At 46.7% G+C, this 22,850-nt stretch overlaps 1 protein-coding gene across 1 annotated transcript in view; it reads right to left on the bottom strand.

Annotated features, from left to right (window-relative positions):
- Positions 1 to 17,278: 17,278 nt before the first annotated feature.
- The window catches only part of LOC143958877 (uncharacterized), a 72,937-nt gene continuing 67,365 nt past the window's right edge, over positions 17,279 to 22,850 (bottom strand). Inside the window, exons 4-6 of the mRNA XM_077467859.1 lie at positions 19,718 to 19,729; positions 19,120 to 19,545; positions 17,279 to 18,810 (exon numbers count right to left, since the gene is read on the bottom strand). Of these exons, the coding sequence (XP_077323985.1) occupies positions 17,751 to 18,810; positions 19,120 to 19,545; positions 19,718 to 19,729 (1,498 nt within the window). The 3' untranslated portion in view covers positions 17,279 to 17,750. The remainder of the gene's footprint in view (positions 18,811 to 19,119; positions 19,546 to 19,717; positions 19,730 to 22,850) is intronic.

Here is a 22,850-nt window from a genome sequence, read left to right as displayed (position 1 = left end):
GGTTCTGATGACTATAGTTGGAAGAGATCTTCCCAGGTTCTGATGACTATGGTTGGAAGTGATCTTCCCAGGTTCTGATGACTATTGTTGGAAGAGATCTTCCCAGGTTCTGATGACTATGGTTGGAAGTGATCTTCCCAGGTTCTGATGACTATAGTTGGAAGAGATCTTCCCAGGTTCTGATGACTATGGTTGGAAGTGATCTTCCCAGGTTCTGATGACTATAGTTGGAAGTGATCTTCTCAGGTTCTGATGACTATAGTTGGAAGTGATCTTCCCAGGTTCTGATGACTATAGTTGGAAGAGATCTTCCCAGGTTCTGATGACTATTGTTGGAAGTGTATAAAAAGAAAAGGGGGGCAAGTGGGACTTTAAATGAAGCATGTCAATTGAAAATAAAAATTATGAATACATGTGAATACATGAAATGATTTGGATTTAATTTATAATCAATAACCCCATAGGGGTTGTCCATGATCTGAATGCATACAATTGTAGTACAGTAATATAAATATAGATATACACTCAATATATTTTCATAATAGTAATCAGAGAATCTGGAGTATAGACAAATCAATGGACATACATGGATGCCGTTCATAACAGAAATACATAAATTACTAATCAAAAATCATAAAATCACATGAATGAGTACAAGCTCTATAGGACAAAAGTTGATATTATCAAGGATTAAAATGAGCTTAACCACTTCCCGACCAGCGCACGACGATGTACGTCGACAGCATGGCACGGGCAGGCATATTGGCGTACATGTACGTCCAATATTCGTTGCCGCCGTGCCATCGGGAGCGCGGCGGCGCGCTTCCGCGCTGGTCGGGACCCCCGTGAGTCCGGTCGCGGGACCCGCGGACTCGATCGCCGCGGGCATCCCCGCGATCGTCTCACGGAGCGGCCGAATGGAGGAAATGCTGTATAAACAACATTTTTCCATTCTGCCTAGCAACTAGTGATGCTGATCTCTGCTCCATGTGATTGGAGCAGAGATCAGTGTACACTAAATGAAAGCCCAACCCCCCCACAGTTAGTAACACACCCCTAGGAACACTTAACCCCTACACTGCCACCCACTGGTTAACCCTTTCACTGCCAGTGTCATTTACACAGGAATCACTGCATTTATATAGCAGTGATTACTGTATAAATGACAATGGTCCCAAAAATGTGTCAAAAATGTCCGATGGGTCCCCGACAATGTCGCAGTCACAATAAAAATCGCAGATCGCCGCCATTACTAGTAAAAAAAAAAAAAATAATAAAAAAATATTAATAAAAATGCTATAAAACTATCCCTATTTTGTAAACGCTATAACTTTTGCGCAAACCAATCAATAATCGCTTATTGCGATTTTTTTTACCAAAAATATGTAGAAGAATACGTATCGGCCTAAATTGAGGGAAAAAAATGTTTTTTTATATATTTTTGGGGGATATTTATTATAACAAAAAGTAAAAAATAATGCGTTTTTTTCAAAATTGTCGCTCTATTTTTGTTTATAGCGCAAAAAATAAAAACCGCAGAGGTGATCAAATACCACCAAAAGAAAGCTCTATTTGTGGGAAAAAAAGGACGACAATTTTGTTTGGGAGCCACGTCGCATGTCTGCGCAATTGTCAGTTAAAGCGACGCAGTGCCGAATCGCAAAAAGTGGTCTGGTCTTTGATGACTATGGTTGGAAGAGATCTTCCCAGGTTCTGATGACTATGGTTGGAAGAGATCTTCCCAGGTTCTGATGACTATGGTTGGAAGTGATCTTCCCAGGTTCTGATGACTATGGTTGGAAGAGATCTTCCCAGGTTCTGATGACTATGGTTGGAAGTGATCTTCCCAGGTTCTGATGACTATGGTTGGAAGAGATCTTCCCAGGTTCTGATGACTATGGTTGGAAGTGATCTTCCCAGGTTCTGATGACTATGGTTGGAAGAGATCTTCCCAGGTTCTGATGACTATGGTTGGAAGAGATCTTCCCAGGTTCTGATGACTATGGTTGGAAGTGATCTTCCCAGGTTCTGATGACTATGGTTGGAAGAGATCTTCCCAGGTTTTGATGACTATTGTTGGAAGTGATCTTCCCAGGTTCTGATGACTATGGTTGGAAGTGATCTTCCCAGGTTCTGATGACTATGGTTGGAAGAGATCTTCCCAGGTTTTGATGACTATGGTTGGAAGAGATCTTCCCAGGTTCTGATGACTATGGTTGGAAGAGATCTTCCCAGGTTTTGATGACTATTGTTGGAAGTGATCTTCCCAGGTTCTGATGACTATGGTTGGAAGTGATCTTCCCAGGTTCTGATGACTATTGTTGGAAGAGATGTTCCCAGGTTCTGATGACTACGGTTGGAAGAGATCTTCCCAGGTTCTGATGACTATGGTTGGAAGTGATCTTCCCAGGTTCTGATGACTATGGTTGGAAGTGATCTTCCCAGGTTCTGATGACTATGGTTGGAAGAGATCTTCCCAGGTTTTGATGACTATTGTTGGAAGTGATCTTCCCAGGTTCTGATGACTATGGTTGGAAGTGATCTTCCCAGGTTCTGATGACTATTGTTGGAAGAGATGTTCCCAGGTTCTGATGACTACGGTTGGAAGTGATCTTCCCAGGTTCTGATGACTACGGTTGGAAGTGATCTTCCCAGGTTCTGATGACTATGGTTGGAAGAGATCTTCCCAGGTTCTGATGACTATGGTTGGAAGAGATCTTCCCAGGTTCTGATGACTATGGTTGGAAGAGATCTTCCCAGGTTCTGATGACTATGGTTGGAAGAGATCTTCCCAGGTTTTGATGACTATTGTTGGAAGAGATGTTCCCAGGTTCTGATGACTATGGTTGGAAGTGATCTTCCCAGGTTCTGATGACTATGGTTGGAAGAGATGTTCCCAGGTTCTGATGACTATGGTTGGAAGTGATCTTCCCAGGTTCTGATGACTATGGTTGGAAGAGATCTTCCCAGGTTCTGATGACTATGGTTGGAAGAGATCTTCCCAGGTTCTGATGACTATGGTTGGAAGAGATCTTCCCAGGTTCTGATGACTATGGTTGGAAGTGATCTTCCCAGGTTCTGATGACTATTGTTGGAAGAGATGTTCCCAGGTTCTGATGACTATGGTTGGAAGTGATCTTCCCAGGTTCTGATGACTATGGTTGGAAGAGATCTTCCCAGGTTCTGATGACTATGGTTGGAAGAGATCTTCCCAGGTTTTGATGACTATTGTTGGAAGTGATCTTCCCAGGTTCTGATGACTATTGTTGGAAGTGATTTTCCCAGGTTCTGATGACTATTGCTACGTCATTGGAGCTCTAGGGTTCCAGGTAAACCCATCTAAGCCCACGTCTCCTGTTTTAAGAAGGTTCTCTATCTCCTCTGTTTTATGTGTTGCTTTAAATGGACTGATGCATGGAGATTACCATTTATGCCCACCAGACTCACAGCTACAAAGCCTAATGCCCCGTAAGGGAAAATGTGTGATAGGACCTTGTTGTCGGAAATTCCGAACGTGTGTAGGCTTCATCACACATTTTCCATATAGGAATTTCCGTCACGCAAAATTTGAGAGCTGGTTCTTAAATTTTCCGACAACAAAATCCGTTGTTCGGAAATTCCGATCGCGTGTACACAATTCCGACGCCAAAAAAAGTTCCACGCATGCTCGTAATCAAGCAGAAGAGCAGCACTGGCTAGTGAACTTCATTTTTCTCGGCTCGTCGTACGTCTTGTACGTCACCGCGTTCTTGACGTTTGGAATTGTGTGACCGCGTGTATGCAAGACAAGTTTGAGCCGACATTCGTCTCAAAAAATATCCATGGATTTTGTTGTTGGAATGTACGATCGTGCGTACTCGGCATTAGAATTTTTTTTACCTTTTTGATTGAGCGCCAAAGACTGAACTATGGTCTCATCCTTTTATTCGTGCCTGAATATGTATTATATTTGCATCATATACTTCTTGACCTTCACCCCCCAAGTGTTTCCTTCATTGCCAAGTCTCCATAGCCTTGTTAGAAGAGATCTTCCCAGGATCTGATGGCTATTACTACATCATTGTTCCAGGTAAACCCTTCTAAGCCCACATCTCCTAGTATAAGAAGGTTCCTCCCACCTCCTGTTTTATGAGTTGCTAAAGACCAGGGTTCCTCCAGAGGTTGTAGGGGTTCCTTGAGCAATAAGCAATGTCTACCTCTCAGATAAGTTCCCACTGACCAGGCATGTACTGGCCATTGGGACTACCGGGAGTTTCCCGGTGGGCCGATGGCTCAGTGGGCCACTTTGAGTGACAGCCTGTCAAAGTAAGGGCTCCAACAGGATCACAGGAGGCCCCATGATACTCTCCTGTTCCCCCCCACATTGTCCTCCACCCAACACTGTGTCCTCCACCCCCCACTGTGTCCTCCACCCCCCACTGTGTCCTCCACCCCCCACTGTGTCCTACACCCCCACTATATCCTCCACCCCTCACTGTGTCCTCCACCCCCCACTGTGTCCCCCCATGTCCTCCACCCCCACTGTGTCCTCCACCGCCCACTGTGTCCAACTGTGTCCTCCATCCCCCACGGTGTTCAACTGTGTCCTCCACCCCCCCCCCAAATTTTTGTCCCAGTCCAACCCTGCCACTGACCCCATTGATCTTTTTAGCTCTCTGTAAGGAGGTAATTCTTCCCAATGACCACAAGTGTGAGGACCATTCTTCCCACTGACCATCACACTGATGTATCATGAGATGTAGTAATTTTTAGCCGGGGTTCCCTAAGACTGCAAAGTTATTTCAAAGGGTTCCTCTGGGTTGAGAAGGTTGCTTTTGACAATGACATTTCAGCCCAGCTGGCCACAAGTCTGGGCACTCCCATCGGCTATTGCTCAGGATCCGTGGACTGAAAACACTTTGGTTCAAATCAAACCGTGCAACTGCAAAAGATTTGAACTTGGAGAGCGTCACCAACTTAACCACTTGCCTACTGGGCACTTTCCCCTCCCCCTTTCCTGCCCAGGCCAGTTATCAACGTTCAGCTCTGTCACACTTGGAATGACAATTGTGCGGTCATCATACGCTAAGCAAACAAAAAAAGACAGAATATTTGGAAACCAAAAAAAGTTTTTCTTAATTTCTGTCATAAAAATTTTCAACAAAAATCATTTTTTTTTCTTCATTGATGGGGGCACTGATAGGCGGCACTGATGGGCACTGATAGATGGCACTGATGGGCTGCACTGATGGGCATTGATAGGAGGAACTGATGGGCATTGATAGGAGGAACTGTTAGGCAGCACTGATGGGCATTGATAGGCGGCAGTGCTGAGGACTGATGACCAGTGCCCCGATTACCAGTGTGAAGAATTTGGCATCAGCTGCCCCCTCAGTGGCCATCATGTGCCGATAGGTTTACCATTTTAGCGGCTCTCCTTTCCTCCGGCAAACACAGTGTGGGAGGGAAGGACTGCCGATAACAAGTCTATCTACATGTGATTGGACACAGCTGATCACATGATTAAGGGCCTCTGTGATTGGCCCTTTACCCCGATCTGTGATCAGGGGGCGGAGTTCTGGGGAGACGTCTATTGAAGCCCTCCCAGAAATGGCTGGCCGCACTGCAGCCGTCATTCGGGTTTAGCGCGGTCGGCGAAGGGTTCAATCCACTGCAGGTAAAATATCAGAAACGTTCCGTATTTTCAGTGCTGTGACTTTACTATTTCTTTTCTCAATTTGCTCGAAAATGTGACGACTTCAGGAAGTTCCCCCGAGCCCCGCCCCCTCCCGTCTGCTCTACAGGTTCCTTGTAGGATATCCTCAGTATATAGTATATATACGTGTTATGGGGGGCAGTAAATCTCTGACACCGATAACATGGAATATCATTATTAAAGGGAAACAGTATTGCAATTGGGAAATGATCAAAAAATGCTTTAACTCCTTCAATACCGGACACTTCCCCCCCCCTTCCTGCCCCTTCAATACAAGGCACTTCCCCCCTTCCTGCCCCCCAATACCAGACACTTCCCCTGCCTCCTGCCCCAATACTGGACACTTTCACCCCCTCCCTGCCCCCAATACTGGACACTTTCACCCCCTCCCTGCCCCCAATACTGGACACTTTCACCCCCTTCCTGTCCCCCAATACTGGACACTTTTACCCCCTTCCTGCCCAGGCCAGTCTTTAGCGCTGTCACACTTTGAAAGACATTACTCAGGCAACACTGTACCCAGATTACATTCCTTTTTACAATTTGTTTTGAGACAAACGGCTTTCATTTGGTGGTATTCACCCCAAACCATCACTGTGGAAAATGTCTGCATTTCATTTGGAAATCGCAATCCCAGAGTCTGGAGGAGGAGTGGAGAGGCCCAAATCTGTAAGAGGAGTGGAGAGGCCTAGAGTCTAGAGGAGGAGTGGAGAGGCCCAGAATCTGTAGGGGGAGTGGAGAGGCCCAGAGTCTGTAGGGGGAGTGGAGAGGCCCAGAATCTGTAGGGGGAGTGGAGAGGCCCAGAATCTGGAGGGGGAGTGGAGAGGCTCAGAGTCTGGAGGAGGGGAGAGGCCCAGTCTGGAGGAGGAGGGGAGAACCCCAGAGTCTGTAGGAGGAGTAGAGAGGCCCAGAGTCTGTAGAGGGAGTGGAGAAGCCCAGAGTCTAGAGGAGGAGAAGTGGAGAGGCTCAGAGTCTGTAGGGGGAGTGGAGAGGCTCAGAGTCTGTAGGGGGGAGTGGAGAGGCTCAGAGTCTGTAGGGTGAGTGGAGAGGCCCAGAGTCTGGAGGGGGAGTGGAGAGGCTCAGAGTCTGGAGGGGGAGTGGAGAGGCCCAGAGTCTGTAGGGGGAGTGGAGAGGCCCAGAGTCTGTAGGGGGAGTGGAGAGGCCCAGAGTCTGGAGGAGTGTGACGTTTCCACAGTCAGTGATGATTTGAGGAGTCATGTCATCTGCTGGTGTTGGTCCTCTGTGTTTTATCAAGTCCAAAGTCAGCGCAGCCCTCTAGCAGGAAATTCTAGAGCTCTTCATGCTTCCCTCTGCAGACCAGCTTGATGGAGATGCTGATTTCACTTTCCAGCAGGACTTGGCACCTCCCACACTGCCAAAACTACCAATACCTGGTCACATGATCATGGGATCACTGCTTGATTGGCCAGCAAACTGGCCTGACCTAAACCCCATAGAGAATCTGTGGAGGAAGATGAAAGACATCAGACCCAACAATGCCGATGATCTGAAGGCCGCTATCAAAGCAACCTGACCTTCCACAACACTTGAGCAGTGCCACCGGCTGATCACCTCCATGCCACACCGCATTGGTGCCGTAATTCATGCCAAAGGAGCCCCCGACCAAGTACTGAGTGCATCCTATACTCTACATGGGCATTCTTCTCACCAACACAGTGAGATTAATAATAATAATTAATAATAGATTTCTGGATTAATAATACTTTTTTTTATTGGTCTTCTGTAATATTCTAACTTTCTGCCCCTCGCCCTAATCCATAATCATCAAAATGAAAAGAAAGAAACTCGTGAAATCGATCACTTTGTGTAACACGTCTGTATATAATGTAGGAGTTTCACTTTTTGCATTGAAATAAATTAACTTTTTGATGATATTCATTTTTTTTAGATGCCCGTGTATATATATATATATATATATATATATATATATATATATATATATATATATATATATAGTGTGTGTGTGTATAATACATTTTATTTAACTTTCATAATTTTACAAAAAATTTTGGCAAAAAAAATAAAATAAAAAAAAAACTCCCCATGTTTCTTATTAACCGCTTGCTGAGCAGCCGCCATCATTATACTGCGGCAGGTCGGCACAATCCCGGGAGCTGTGGTAGCTATACTGTAAAGGTACGAACCTTTAAGCAGGATAGTAAGCGCGCACACGCCCGCCACACTCCCAAAAAATGTCAAAAGCGTCTGATTTGTTCCGCTATAATGTCGCGGTCTTGATAAAAATTGCAGATCGCCGCCATTACTAGTAAAAAAAAAATTATAAAAATGCCATAAAACTATCCCCTATTTTGCAGACGCTATAACTTTTGCACAAACCAATCAATAAACGCTTATTGCGATTTTTATTACCAAATATATGTAGAAGAATACGTATCGGCCTAAACTGAGGAAAAAATTAGCTTTTTTAAAAAAAATTGGGGATATTTATTACAGCAAAAAGTAAAAAATATTGTATTTTTTTTTGCAAAATTGTCACTTTTTTTGTTTATAGCGCAAAAAATAAATACCACAGAGGGGATCAAATACCACCAAAAGAAATCTCTATTTGTGGGGAAAAAAAGGACGTCAATTTTGTTTGGGTACAACGTCGCATGACTGCGCATTGAGGGCCCCAAGAAATGACATTTTTCACAGCCTTGCCACACAGAAGGTCCCAAAATCCAAGGAGCACCTTCATGCGTTCTAAGGCGGTAAAAAAATCACAAATCTAATTTCTCGACTACCTATCACATTTTTGGAGACCCTGAAGCACCAGGACAGTGGAAGCAACCAGAAAACGACCCCATTCTGGAAAGCAAACACCCCAAAGGTAGGTTTTGGGAGTCTTCTGAAGACTTTTTTTTTTTCCCCCAAGTTTTTGGAAAATGTGGAAAGAAAATGAAAAGTTGTCAATCTATAAAATATTTCTAATACACAGCATATGCATACTAAAGATTAGACCTCAAAACACATTCTGCTACTCCTCCCGAGTATGCAGATACCACATGTGTGAGACCTTTTAACAGCCTGGCCACACAACGAGGACCAAATACCGTTGACTACCTTTAGGCGTTCTAGGGGCAAAAACACACATCTAATTTCTTGACTACCTATCACATTTTTGGAGGCCCTGGAGCACCAGGACAATGGAAACAACCAGAAAACGACCCCATTCTGGAAAGCAAACACCCCCAAAGGTAGGTTTTGGGAGTCTTCTGAAGACTTTTTTTTTTTCCCCAAGTTTTTGGAAAATGTGGAAAGAAAATGAAAAGTTGTCAATCTATAAAATATTTCTAATACACAGCATATGCATACTAAAGATTACACCTCGAAACACATTCTGCTACTCCTTCCAAGTATAGAGATACCACATGCGTGAGACCTTTTAACAGCCTGGCCACACAAAGAGGCCCAAATACCGTTGACCACCTTTAGGTGTTCTAGGGGCAAAAACCCACATCTAATTTCTTGATTACCTATCATATTTTTGGAGGCCCTATATCACCAGGATAATGGAAACTCCCCCAAAATGACCACATTTTGGAAAGCAAACACCCCCAAAGGTAGGTTTTAAGAGGAATGGGGAGTCTTCTGAAGACTTTTTTTTCCTCCCAAGTTTTTGTAAAATGTGGAAATAAAATAAAAAGTTGTCAATCTATGAGATATTTTTAATATACAGCATAGGCATACTAAAGATTACACCTCGAAACACATTCTGCTACTCCTTCCGAGTATGGAGATACCACATGCGTGAGACCTTTTAACAGCCTGGCCACACAAAGAGGCCCAAAATACAATTGACCACCTTTAGGTGTTCTAGGGGCAAAAACACACATCTAATTTCTTGATTACCTATCACATTTTTGGAGGGCCTGGAGCACTAGGACAGTGGAAACACCCATAAAACGACCACATTCTGGAATGCAAACACCCCAAAGGTAGGTTTTAAGGGGAATGGGGAGTCTTCTGAAGACTTTTTTTCCCCCCAAGTTTTTGGAAAATGTGGAAAGAAAATGAAAAGTTGTCGATCTATGAGATATTTCTAATACACAGCATAGGCATACTAAAGATTACACCTCGAAACACATTCTGCTACTCCTCCCGAGTATGGAGATACCACATGTGTGAGACCTTTTAACAGCCTGGCCACACAACAAGGCCCAAAATACAGTTGACCACCTTTAGGTGTTCTAGGGGCAAAAACACACATCTCATTTCTTGACTACCTATCATATGTTTGGAGAACCTGTATCACCAGGATAATGGAAACTCCTCCAAAATGACCACATTTTGGAAAGCAAACCCCCCAATGTATTTTCTAAGATGCAAAAGGAGTCTTTTGAAAATGTCAACTTTTTTGCCAAAAGTTTTTGGAAAATATGGGATTAAATTGTATTTTTTTACGCAATGTTGCTAAATAATAAGATATATCTAATACACAACATATACATACTTAGAATAACACCCGAAAACACATTCAGGTCCTCCTCCTGAGTATGAAGATACCACATGTGTGAGACCTTTTCAGTGTTTTACTTTGGAATGTTATGTAGCAGACATTGCAACCTGTGTATCACAAAAATCCACCAACATTATATATCGATATAGCATAGGGTAGCTTCACCTACAGCAGTCCCTGATCCTAAAAGCCTAACCTACTGGAATGTGGAAGCCCCCATAGCACTATATTCACTCACCAGAAAGTAGAGGAAGGTAAACCAAAGAGTACCTGTGGTTTCAGTAGTGCAGTTATCCACAGATAACAGGTGGCACCAGTGTCTCTCAGGAACATAGCCAGTGGGATGTGCAGATGGGTTAGGGTGCCAAGCAGAGAGGTGGTGAGTAAACAGGCAAAGAAGGGGTCCAGGCAGAAGGCAGGAACATTGTCCATAAACAGGCCACACTCAGTACAGACAGCAGGCAGAGGCGTGGTCAAAGGATTGGTGTAGGTAGAAACCTTGAGCTTAGGGCCTTGGTCGGGTAAGACTGGATAAAGGGGTAGAGGAGTCTTCCCACCCAAATCTCTTCAGCCTCCAGTCCCTGATCCATAAATTACAGAACCCGAAGAAAACCAAAAACGTTGTTTTCTCCACTCAGAAACACTATTCTGGATCCCCTCACATGCGTGAGACTCCTCTGTTGTGTTAAATCCCACTACTACAGTAGGAGGGCAAAAGATCAGTCTAGGAGCTAGGCAAAAAACATGGTCAATTAACAGGCTGAGGTCAGTTCAGGTAGAAGGCAGAAAATTGATGGATAAACAGTTGAGGCGGCAAGCAGAGGCGTAGTTGATGAACAGACTTGAGGTCAGTTCAAGAGGAAGGCAGAAACTCGGTGGATAAACAGTTGAGGCGCCAAGCAGAGGCATAGATGATGAACAGGCCGAGGTAAGTTCAGGAGGAAGGCAGAAACTTGGTGGATAAACAGTTGAGGCGCCAAGCAGAGGCATAGATGATGAACAGGCCGAGGTAAGTTCAGGATGAAGGCAGAAACTTGGTGGAGGTGATTGGAGACTCTGGGACTGGTGTGGAGGTGATTGGAGACACTGGGACTGGTGTGGTGGTGATTGGAGACACTGGGACTGGTTTGGTGGTGATTGGAGACACTGGGACTGGTGGGGTGGTGATTGGAGACACTGGGACTGGTTTGGTGGTGATTGGAGACACTGGGACTGGTGCGGAGGTGATTGGAGACACTGGGACTGGTGTGGAGATGATTGGAGACACTGGGACTGGTGTGTTGGTGATTTGAGACACTGGGACTGGTGTGGAGGGGATTGGAGACATTGGAACTGGTGTGGTGGTGATTGGAGACATCGGGACTGGTGTGGAGGTGATTGGAGACACTGGGACTGGTGTGGTGGTGATTGGAGACACTGGGACTGGTGTGGCTGTGATTGGAGACACTGGGACTGGTGTGGAGATGATTGGAGACACTGGGACTGGTGTGGAGGTGATTGGAGACACTGGGACTGGTGTGGCTGTGATTGGAGACACTGGGACTGGTGTGGAGGTGATTGGAGACACTGGGACTGGTGTGGAGGTGATTGGAGACACTTGGACTGGTGTGGAGGTGATTGGAGACACTGGGATTGGTGCGGAGGTGATTGGAGACACTGGGACTGGTGTGGAGGTGATTGGAGACACTGGGACTGGTGTGGCGGTGATTGGAGACACTGGGACTGGTGCGGTGATGATTGGAGACACTGGGACTGGTTTCGAGGTGATTGGAGACACTGGGACCGGTGTGGCAGCGATTGGAGACACTGGGACTGATGTGGCGGTGATTGGAGACACTGGGACTGGTGTGGCTGTGATTGGAGACACTGAGAGTGTGGAGGTGACTCTGCCTGCCAGAGTATACATAGTGTGGAGTGTCCCCGTGGCTGGTATCTCCAGACATAGCCCAGGATGCAGGTGTCTCAGAATAGCGGTCTAAAGGGTCTGACTGTCCCAGAAAATCCAGGACTATCCGCGAGTATAGAAGGCATTAACCTGCTTTTTGATGAGGGGGAAGAGCCAAGACTTTAATGTCTCCAAGTTGTTGACTTGGGTCCTCACCAATGTCTCTTCTTGCGATGTATCCAAGGTACTTTGCTTCCTCCATGTCTGAAGCACACCTTCCAGAGTCCATTGTAAATACCTCCTATTCTATCACTGCCTGGACTTTGGACAGATGGGATTTCCAGTTCCCAATAGAAATGACAATGTCACCCAAATACAGAATGTATATATAGAGGGGTTTTCCTGAAGAAGGCATTATGCCCGGCCCATCTCCCATTAGAACATGAGCCATCTAAAAGGCCAAAGAACGTTCTTTTGTACTTTAAAAGTGCCTCTTGTGGTGTAGAACTCTATTTTCTCCTTGGGTGGATATCCCTTTGTAAGGCCCAATGCAGTGATGTATTGGGCGGAGCCTAGACTTTTACCTGAGGCATGGGGTAGGCATCAAATTTTAACACCTCCTTCAGCTTACAGTAGTCATTGCAGAAACACAAAGTGCTTGAGGACCAAATAAATTGGGCTTGGCCATTCACTGTGCAATTCCTTAATTAGTCCCAGCACCAACATATTCATTTCATCCAAGAGCGCCTTCTTCTTCCGAGCCTCTGGAATGCGGGGGGGCCTAACATAGACCTTGACACTGCGGCAGGCCTAGCCCATACCATGGTCTAAAATGGCAGTCTAGGGCAGATTTTGCAGGAAATAGGCAAACTAACGGAGCAGATGTGTGCTAGGTTCATATTATAGCCGAGTTTAATGGTCAGTGCCCTATGCTCCTGAGGGGGGTTTAGTATATGAAGGGAGCAGTGAGAGGTGCACGTCTGCACCATACTGTTCAGGTCAGGACAGACTAAGGCCCGAGCCTGCAGTGTGAAGGATGTAGCAGCTGGGAGCTGCAGGATAAGACGCCAAGCTGACAGAGGTACAGTGCTTTGTACACGAGCACTGAGACTGTTTGATGGTCAAGAAGATGAGACATGAGGCCGGAGCCGCAGGGCCAATAAAGAGCCGCAAAGCTGAATCCTATGTTTTGTTCTTATTGATGGTGAGAACCCTCTGCATGGGAAGATATTCATGTGTGAACTTTTGCTTTGTCTTAAATAAAAGCGGTCAGAAAAAGCCCCGAAACCTACTTCTGGCGTGGAGTAAACTCACTATTTTGTACTACCGAAGAGGTCCAAAGCCCCGACTTGTCACAACACCGTGTTCAGGAATAATTTCATACTCAATCACATCAGTGAGTGCTGGAAAATCAGAGAAACTCTCCGTGTTCCTTTTGCAAAGATTATTTTGGTTACTGGGTTTGGGCTTTTGAGTACTGACTACCTCTACACTATTCACAACAACGTGATCCTCAAGTCTTGCCCTCACCAGAGCAGGTACCAGTTCCTGGTCTTTCCAGGTCTTCAAAAAAAAAAATGTATGTGGTAGACATGATGGGACTTCCCTCCAGCCTAGTTGATGATCCCCGTTATTCACCTCACTAAACTTTAGCCGCAATTTCAAATGGACCTTGCCATCTGGCCAGGAGCTTGCTTTCTAATCTGGAGATCAGTCCTGCCACCCAGTGCCCCACCTGAAACCTTGAGCTGTGCCTCTGAGAAATATTGCATAGGTTTCCTGACCAGTGGCATCACAGTTGTGGTCAGCTCTTGACATGGGAGACATATTCTACAACACTCTTGTGAGAGGCGGACTCTCTCTAGTTTATACAACCCCTGGGATCTCTGTCCATAGGCCAGCTGAATGGGTGAAACCCCTGTTGAGGTCTGAGGTACCTCGTGTACGACAGACAGGAGTGCTTGCAATCCCAGCCTTTTCCTATTTTTATGCACGACCTGCTTCAACATGTTTTTAGAGTTGAAGCGTTTATTGAGGCCCTCCATGTATGGACGGTAGACAGGTGTGAGCAGGTACCTAATCTGGAATAGCTTGCATGCATCTTCCATAACCCTCGACATGAGTGGCGTACCCTGCACAGTAAGAATTGACTTGGTAAAACCTGTATTAGTGAACATGTAGAATAGTTCTATGGCAATTGTGTTGGACGAGGTATTCTGTAGACCAGGGATCCTCAAATTACGGCCCTCCAGCTGTTGCGAAACTACACATCCCATGAGGCATTGCAAAACTCTGACATTCACAGACATGACTAGGCATGATGGAAATTGTAGTTCCTGAACAACTGGAGGGCCATAGTTTGAAGACCCATGCTGTAGAGCTTCAGGGTACGGTGTGGCATGGTTGAGGATCACCAGTATGTATGTACTGGTAACCTCGGGCGGATTTACCAAATCCATTGCTATCTGTTCAAATACAATCTAAATATAGGAAGAGGGGGTGGAAGTGCGACACCCAGTAGTGTATCCTCTATGTGTGTAATACACATGTGCCCCAGAGGAGTTGGGGGTCCACTTCCCCCCCCCCCCCACATTGATCAACAAGTGTGGAAAATGCCATTCATTTCCCTTCTGTGCCTCAGCTGTAGCTGTGATCTGTGTAGACAGGAGATGAGTTGTTACTCTTAGCCCTTGTACACACGGGTCGGACATTCTAACAACCAAATCCATCGGATTTTGTCCAAAACTGTTGCATACACACAGTCGGACAAAGTTGTCGGACAATCCGATCGTTCAGAACGTGATGACGTTATTTCGTTACGACGGGACTACGTTCAGGCTAGTAGCCAATAGCTTTGGTCTAGGAATTTGATCTGAGCATGCGTGGCACTTTGTCCGTCGGAGTAGGCTACACATGATCGGAGTATGTCCGATAGGAGCATTTTGTCGGAAAATTTTACCGACAAGTTGGAAAAGTTGGTCCGTCGGATATTCCGACGGAAACAGTCCGATGGAGACCACACACCGTCGGATTATCCGACAAAACGGTCCGATAGGACACATTCCGTCGGAATCTCCGACCGTGTGTACAAGGGCTTAGATTCAGTGGAGGCGGGGGGGGGGGGTGGGTACTCCTTAGCAGGACTCAGATCGGGAGGATACGTTACCCTTCTCGGTGTCTCTCATGAAGAACATTTCAGGGTTTTTCCACAACATTCATTTCCCATTCATACCAGTGTGCCTACAAACTAATACCCGAGCAGGTAATCAAATAGTCCAACTGATTTCCAAGTTGTGGAGTAATGATCTGTCAAAATTGTAGTTCCATCCTACTCTTAGTGAACCTGAAGGTATTAACTATTGTGCAGTAATATATAGGGAAAAGGTTAGTCTAGTATGTGGCTGTAGTGCTTCATGTATCCCAGACCTTGGGGACCACTTACCAAATCCCAGCTACGAGTCATGTCACTGCTTGTCCAAGGCAACCACAATGGTAAGAGATTGGCTGGGCCTCACTCTTAGCAACCAAGGTAAACAAGGTTAAAGGATAATAAATATATTTATAAATGTCCTCTGAGGATCAGAGGTCTGTTTTACCCATTTGGTCAGACCCTTTTTGGGTCGTACCTCACCAACCAAGGCATCCAGTATCATGGTTACAATGCTCCTCAAGTCCAGGAGGGAGGTGACTAGTACCTGGCTGATAACTACACTGAATTCTAAAAGGTTCCCCCACCAGAAAGGGGATGGGCAGTACTGGCTTTTGTGCAAAAAGAGAAGACCTGTATAGAGTCCCACACTGCATCCGTTCCTCCTGCCACAGGCATTGTGCCCTCATATGACAACTCCAGTATTGTATGGATATCTCCCTTCTGAGACAAGGAGGCTTGTGGCTCCTCCACTATGGGACAGGGGATGTCTCATTCTGAGATTCCCTTAGGCCGATTCCAGGGCTTTATTTTTACATGTCTTTCCCCAAAGATTAAAGATTCACGACATGTGGAAGTAAGCTTCTTCCATTGGGGAGCAGCTCCTCGCTGTGTATCAATCCACCAGTTGGCCTACAGTTTTTGGGTCTCCATGACACACTCACTGTTGCAGGTCAACTGGTGAAGACCAAAGATACTATTCCATCACAGCCATTTCCACCATTCAATCCCATTAGGGTCTCAGGCTGCAGCTATTTAATTACTATATGGATCATATCATGCATCTGCAACCGTTGCTACATGCTCGGACAGCTGTTGTTGACACCAGGCAGGTTAGAATCGCTTATGCCACGTACACACGGTCGGACTTTCCGACGGCAAAATGTGCAATCGGAGCTTGTTGTCAGAAATTCCGACCGTGTGTAGGCTCCATCGGACATTTTCCATCGGAATTTCCGTCGCACAAAATTTGAGATCTGGATCTCAAATTTTCCGACAAACAAAATCCGCTCTGGTAAATTCTGATCGTGTGTAGACAATTCCGACGCACAAAGTTCCACGCATGCTCAGAATCAAGCAGAAGAGCCGCACTGGCTATTGAACTTACATCGCTCATCGTACGTCACCACATTCTTGATGTTCGCAATTTCCGACCAACTTTGTGGGACCGCGTGTATGCAAGACAAGTTTGAGCCAACATCCATCATGGATTTTGTTGTCGGAATGTGCAATCATGTGTACGGGGTCTCCTGACAGAAAAGGAGCAATTAGGTTGGGATATTTGTCTTGGGGCAACTCTTCTCATTCTGGTGTCAGATCAAAGTCAGTCTAGTCTAGCTGTAGTGCTTGATGCATCCCAGATGCACTTACCAAATCCCAGCCATAGGTCACGGTACAGCTTGTCCAAGACAGCCACAAGGATGAGGAATTGGCTGGACCTCACTCTTGGCAACCAAGGTAAAAACAACAAGGTTAAGGAGAATGGAGAAGAAAATGCACCGTGAGAGACATTGCGGCATCGATGTCAGCTTATCTTCCCCCTACAAGCCTCACCGATCGGGAGGAAAGTAGAGGCTGGTAAGCACTACCTACAGCTGTTGAGCATCAGTCCCAGTCCTACAGGGCCAGTGGCTTAGACCAGTGGTTCTCAACCTCAGTCCTTACACGTACCCCTAACTTGATGACTGAGGTTGAGAATCACTGACTTACAGGACAGGGACAAGGCTGAGGTTCTGAATGGTCCACAATTCTCCACCAACTGACGATGAAAGCTTCAACTTCTGCTCATGGTGAATGGTTTGAAAACGTATTTAGAAGAGAAAACTTACAAAAGTAAAATATTAAACAGTAGAGAAGTGAACGCATTTCAGAGATCTTCAGAAACAGGTGAAATATACCAAGGACCTGACCTCTTGGCCAAAACGGGAGGCCAAGCTCCAACCTTGGACAGTGGCCATACAGAACCCACCACAAATATTTTAATGGTGTAAAATAGTTAATTTTTTTTTTTTTGCACAAGCAGCAAATCATCCCTAATTACTGGAGAACTGAAGTTCTAGATTGTTTTTGGAATAAATGGTAACCTCCATCCATCCGTCCATTTCATTCCAGTTTTCTCACAGATTGTAGTATGTTTTCTTCTTAAAGAAGGATAATATGGTTTTACTTGCCCATTAGCTTGGGGCATGACATTGGGTGCGACACTGCTGGACCCCTCCCCAAACCCCTTTCGGAATTGCTCATCTGCAACCCCAATAATACTCTACTTTCTCCCAGAGTTTCCGCTTTGTAGCCAAAAAGTAAGACTGTGAATCCTTTGGTGTCTGGTAAGCTTTGACTTTGCTCTAAAAGATTTATCACATTCATAACACGGATATGGCTTCTCTCCGGTGTGACTCCTCTGGTGTGCGATAAGGTGCGACTTCACTGTAAAAGCTTTGTCACAGTCAGAACACGGATACGGCCGCTCTCCCGTGTGAAACCTCTGGTGTACGTTAAGATCCGACCTCGTTGAGAAGCCTTTATCGCATTCGGAACAAGCATAAGGCTTCTCTCCAGTGTGGACCATCTGGTGGGTGATGAGGCTCTTCTTCAGTTTAAAAACTTTGTCACATTCAGAACATGGATACGGTTTATGTGCAGTGTGACTTTTCTGGTGTTTGAGAAGATGTTCCTTCCTTGCAAACGCTTTATCACACTCACAACACGGATACGGCCTCTCCTCGGTGTGAACCTTCTGGTGTGAGAGAAGCTGTGACTTCTCTGCGAAAGCTTTATTACATTCGGAGCACTGATACGGCTTCTGTCCCGTGTGAATCCTCTGGTGTATGATCAGCACATCCTTCCTTTGAAACGTTTTGTTACACTCGCCACACTGAAAGGGTTTCTCTCCGGTGTGGATCATCTTGTGTCTGATAAGCTGCGACTTCACGCTAAAAGATCGGTCACATTCACCGCACGGAAACGGCTTCTCCCCGGTGTGGACCCGCTCGTGTATGAGGAGATTAGCCTTCACGCTAAAGCATTTGTCACATTCAGAACACCGAAATGGCTTCACTCCAGCGTGACTCTTCTCGTGCCTCATAAGACGTGACTTCAGGCTAAAAGATTTGTCACATTCAGAGCACGGATATGGATTTTCTCCTGTGTGAACCTTCTGGTGCCCAATAAGATTTGCTTCCATGGTAAAACCTTTGTTACAATCCAAACAAAATATATCTTCTCTATTGTGTGACGTCTCTTGGGTATGTATGGGTCTGACTTTACTGTAAAGCCATTGTAACTTCCAAGGATGAAATCTTGGTTGTCCTCCAAGGCTGGATCGTTGTTACAGTCTAATGCTTGCCCTCCTGTGTGACGTCTCTTGGGTATGTATGGGATTGACTTTACTGTAAAGCCATTGTCACTTCCAAGGATGAAATCTTGGTTGTCCTCCAAGGCTGGATCGTTGTTACAGTCTAAATGGTTGCCCTCCTGTGTGACGTCTCTTGGGTATGTATGGGATGCACTTTACTGTAAAGCCATTGTCACTTCCAAGGATGACTTCTTGGTTGTCCTCCAAGGCTGGATCATCGTTACAGTCTAATGCTTGCTCTCCTGTGTGACGTCACTTGGGTATGTATGGGTCTGACTTTATTGTAAAGCCATTGTCACTTCCAAGGACGAAATCTTGGTTGTCCTCTAAGGCTGGATCATTGTTACAGTCTAATGGTTGCTCTCCTGTGTGACGTCTCTTGGGTATGTATGGGATTGACTTTACTGTAAAGCCATTGTCACTTCCAAGGATGAAATCTTGGTTGTCCTCCAAGGCTGGATCGTTGTTACAGTCTAATGCTTGCCCTCCTGTGTGACGTCTCTTGGGTATGTATGGGATTGACTTTACTGTAAAGCCATTGTCACTTCCAAGGATGAAATCTTGGTTGTCCTCCAAGGCTGGATCGTTGTTACAGTCTAATGCTTGCCCTCCTGTGTGACGTCTCTTGGGTATGTATGGGATTGACTTTATTGTAAAGCCATTGTCACTTCCAAGGAGGACTTCAATCCTGTTGTCCTCCAAGCTGGTTCGATGTCGAAGAGTATTCAAAACATTTATGACGTTTAGAACACGGATATGACTTGTGTCCTATGGGACTCCTCCAATGATCTGTAGTAAAAGTCTTTCATTCTCTCAGAAGATCCATATGACTCGTCTCCAATGTGACTCAGTTGTGCTTATGAAGACCAACCAACCTGCCAATCCACCTGTACAGAGATAAAAAATAAATAAAATGAAAAGCCAGAACTATATCAATATGACTAAATTAAAGTTGCTTCTTATGTTTTAACTTCCTTTACTGAATATATTTATTACATAGACTGTCGGTCTTGAGAAAAGATGGATTGAGCTTCATCTTAGCAATAAAAAAAAAAGCTTTGACTTTCATTTAACTCCTCCGCAAGACCCGTCAGTGCCTCAATACTAGTGTAGCACCCTCTAGTGCTAGAATTGTAGGTAGGTTGATTTTTTTTTGGTGTTTGAGTGTAGGAAAATTTGTGATGGGTTGGGCAGAGATTCAGGGAGAGCTGGATCAATCACAGACAGCATCACTAAGACCCCCCCCCCACCCCCCATTTCTAGAAAATACTAGAACCTTCTAGAACAGTGATGGCGAACCTTGGCACTCCAGATGTTTTGGAACTACATTTCCCATGATGCTCAGGAACTCTGCAGTGTAGTTGAGCATCATGGGAAATGTAGTTCCAAAACATCTGGAGTGCCGAGGTTCGCCATCACTGTTCTAGAAAGATGGGGGTGGGGGGGGGTAAAGTGGAGCTGCCTGGAGTATTCTGAAGGCCCCGACTAAGCCCCTCAACTTGGATTGCCAGGAGGCCGGCCCCCTCAAATACTCTGGGTCAGCCCAGTTGGAGAGGAGTTACGTTAGGTCAGGTGGAAGCTGGAGATGTAGTGTGAGGGAGCTCCCCAGTCCAATTCTGACATTTCTCACATACATGTAAAACTTTAATGCACACAAACAATATAATACGCAGAGGCAGACGGGCCATTCTGGCACTGCCCTAGGGCCCGGGCCAATAAGGGGCCCCGTGGAGGGTCTGTTACTTCCCCTCTACTTGTTGCAGAGCATCGATCATACCGCAGTGTCTGTATCTTCAGCGGGTTCCTATCAGTGCCCACAGATCAGGGACATGATGGTCCTCGCAGACCCCCGAAACTGAAGACATAATGGTGACCACCGAGAGCCCCCGAGAGCCCGGGGGCCGGCCACAGAACAGGGAACACCCCCTCCCGGAAAGCCCCTCCTCTGCAGACCAGCCACCAGGATCACTACCCTGATCCCCCCCCTTGTGTTGTGTCCCCGGTTGGGATGATCCGGAGAGGTGTGGATGGAGGACGATCTTCTGCTCCAAAAGCAAATCAACTGCATGAAAGAATATCGGAGCGCGGAACGGGGGAGCCCGCGGCTGTGAGGGGCTATGGAGGCGGCAACTCCCCATCCTGGCTGTCTGTGCCTAGGGAATCACCCCCTCTTCTCAATGACCCTCTCTCTCACTCCCCCCCTCCCTCTCTCACCCCCCAATCCCCCCCTCTATCGATGCCCTCCCTCTCTCACCCCCCCCTCTCTCTCTCACCCCCCAATCCCCCCTCTATTGATGCCCTCCCTCTCTATCGTTGCCCTCCCTCTCTCACCCCCTCTCTCTCATCCCCCCTCCATCGATGCCCATCTTCCTCCCCCCCTCTCTCGTCTCCCCTCTTACACCCCCTTCTCTCCCCTCCCTCTCTATCGTTACCCTCTCTCTCTCTCTCGTCCCCCTTTATTGATCCCCTCCCTCTCTCACCCCCATCTCTCTCGTCCGCCCTCCATCAATGCCCACCTTCCCTCTATCTCGTCTCCCCTCTAATCCCCCCCCCCTCTCCCCCCTCTCTCCCCTCAACCCCCCCTCTCCCCCTCAATCCCAGGCACTCGCATCTCACTGCTCCCGCTGTGCCTGCTGCGCCACCAAGGTCCAGGCCTGCACAGTGTGAGTGACACAGTCAGCAGCACTATTCCGACGGAGACTGCGCTGGATGACGCGCTGGCCGCCGCTGGGCAGGTGAACCATATAAGTGATCCACAATCCATCCGAGCTGCCTTGCACCCTCGCTAGGCTAGGCTAGGCGGCAGTGCGCCCTAGGCAGCTGCCTAGTTCACCTAGTGGAAGCACCGGCCCAGGGTATGACAGTGGGTAGTATGTACAGGAGAGGAGTGTGGGGGGTATGACAGTGGGTGGTATGTACAGGAGAGGAGTGTGGAGGGTATGACAGTGGGTGGTATGTACAGGAGAGGAGTGTGGAGGATATGACAGTGAGCGGTATGTACAGGAGAAGAGTGTGGAGGATATGACAGTGGGTGCTATGTACATTAGAGGAGTGTGGGGGGTATGACAGTGAGCGGTATGTACAGGAGAAGAGTGTGGAGGATATGACAGTGAGCGGTATGTACAGGAGAGGAGTGTGGGGGGTATGACAGTGGGTGGTATGTACAGGAGAGGAGTGTGGGGGGTATGACAGTGGGTGGTATGTACAGGAGAGGAGTGTGGAGGGTATGACAGTGGGCGGTATGTACAGGAGAGGAGTGTGGAGGGTATGACAGTGGGCGGTATGTACAGGAGAGGAGTGTGGAGGGTATGACTGTGAGCGGTATGTACAGGAGAGGAGTGTGGAGGGTATGACTGTGAGCGGTATGTACAGGAGAGGAGTGTGGGGGGTATGACAGTGGGTGGTATGTACAGGAGAGGAGTGTGGAGGGTATGACAGTGGGAGGTATGTACAGGAGAGGAGTGTGGGGGGTATGACAGTGGGCAGTATGTACAGGAGAGGAGTATCTGCATTCTGATGACATTTTGGGGTCTTTTCTCCACCATAAATCTGAATTGTTGGGGTATCAGGACCCAGCGGGTTCTCTGGAAGTCCCCCCCCCCCCTTATTCTGTGTCAGACACATCAGAGAACATGGTGGGAGATGAGTCTGAAGCTCCTTCCTAGGAGGGAACACCGGATCCATTCTGAGGAACATTTGATGATCGGCAATGAAGAGGAACCAACACCGAGAAGAAGATTCTGGAGTCTCAGATCAGCAGAGAAGTTCCTCCAACATTCAGAGAGTGCCGAGACCTTCTTCATCAAGGTGACCGACAGGGAAAGGGTGAGAATACAATATATATATATACACACAGATGATTGATCACACGGAGGGAGAGGAGCCGGTCACAAATGATTGATCACACGGGGAAGGGGGAGGAGCCGGTCACAGAGGGGGAGGAGGGACACGGAGGAAAACTGGGGAGGGGGAAAACCATCAGCAGAAGGGGGAGTGGGGGGGACACGG

This window comes from Lithobates pipiens, unplaced genomic scaffold (genome assembly GCF_037356315.1).
Source record: "Lithobates pipiens isolate NorthernLeopardFrog02 unplaced genomic scaffold, aLitPip1_a1.2 Scaffold_63, whole genome shotgun sequence".
Classification (NCBI taxonomy): Eukaryota; Metazoa; Chordata; class Amphibia; order Anura; family Ranidae; genus Lithobates; species Lithobates pipiens.
The sequence above is the reverse complement of the archived record's forward strand: the minus strand, read 5'-3'. Positions and strand labels throughout refer to the sequence as shown.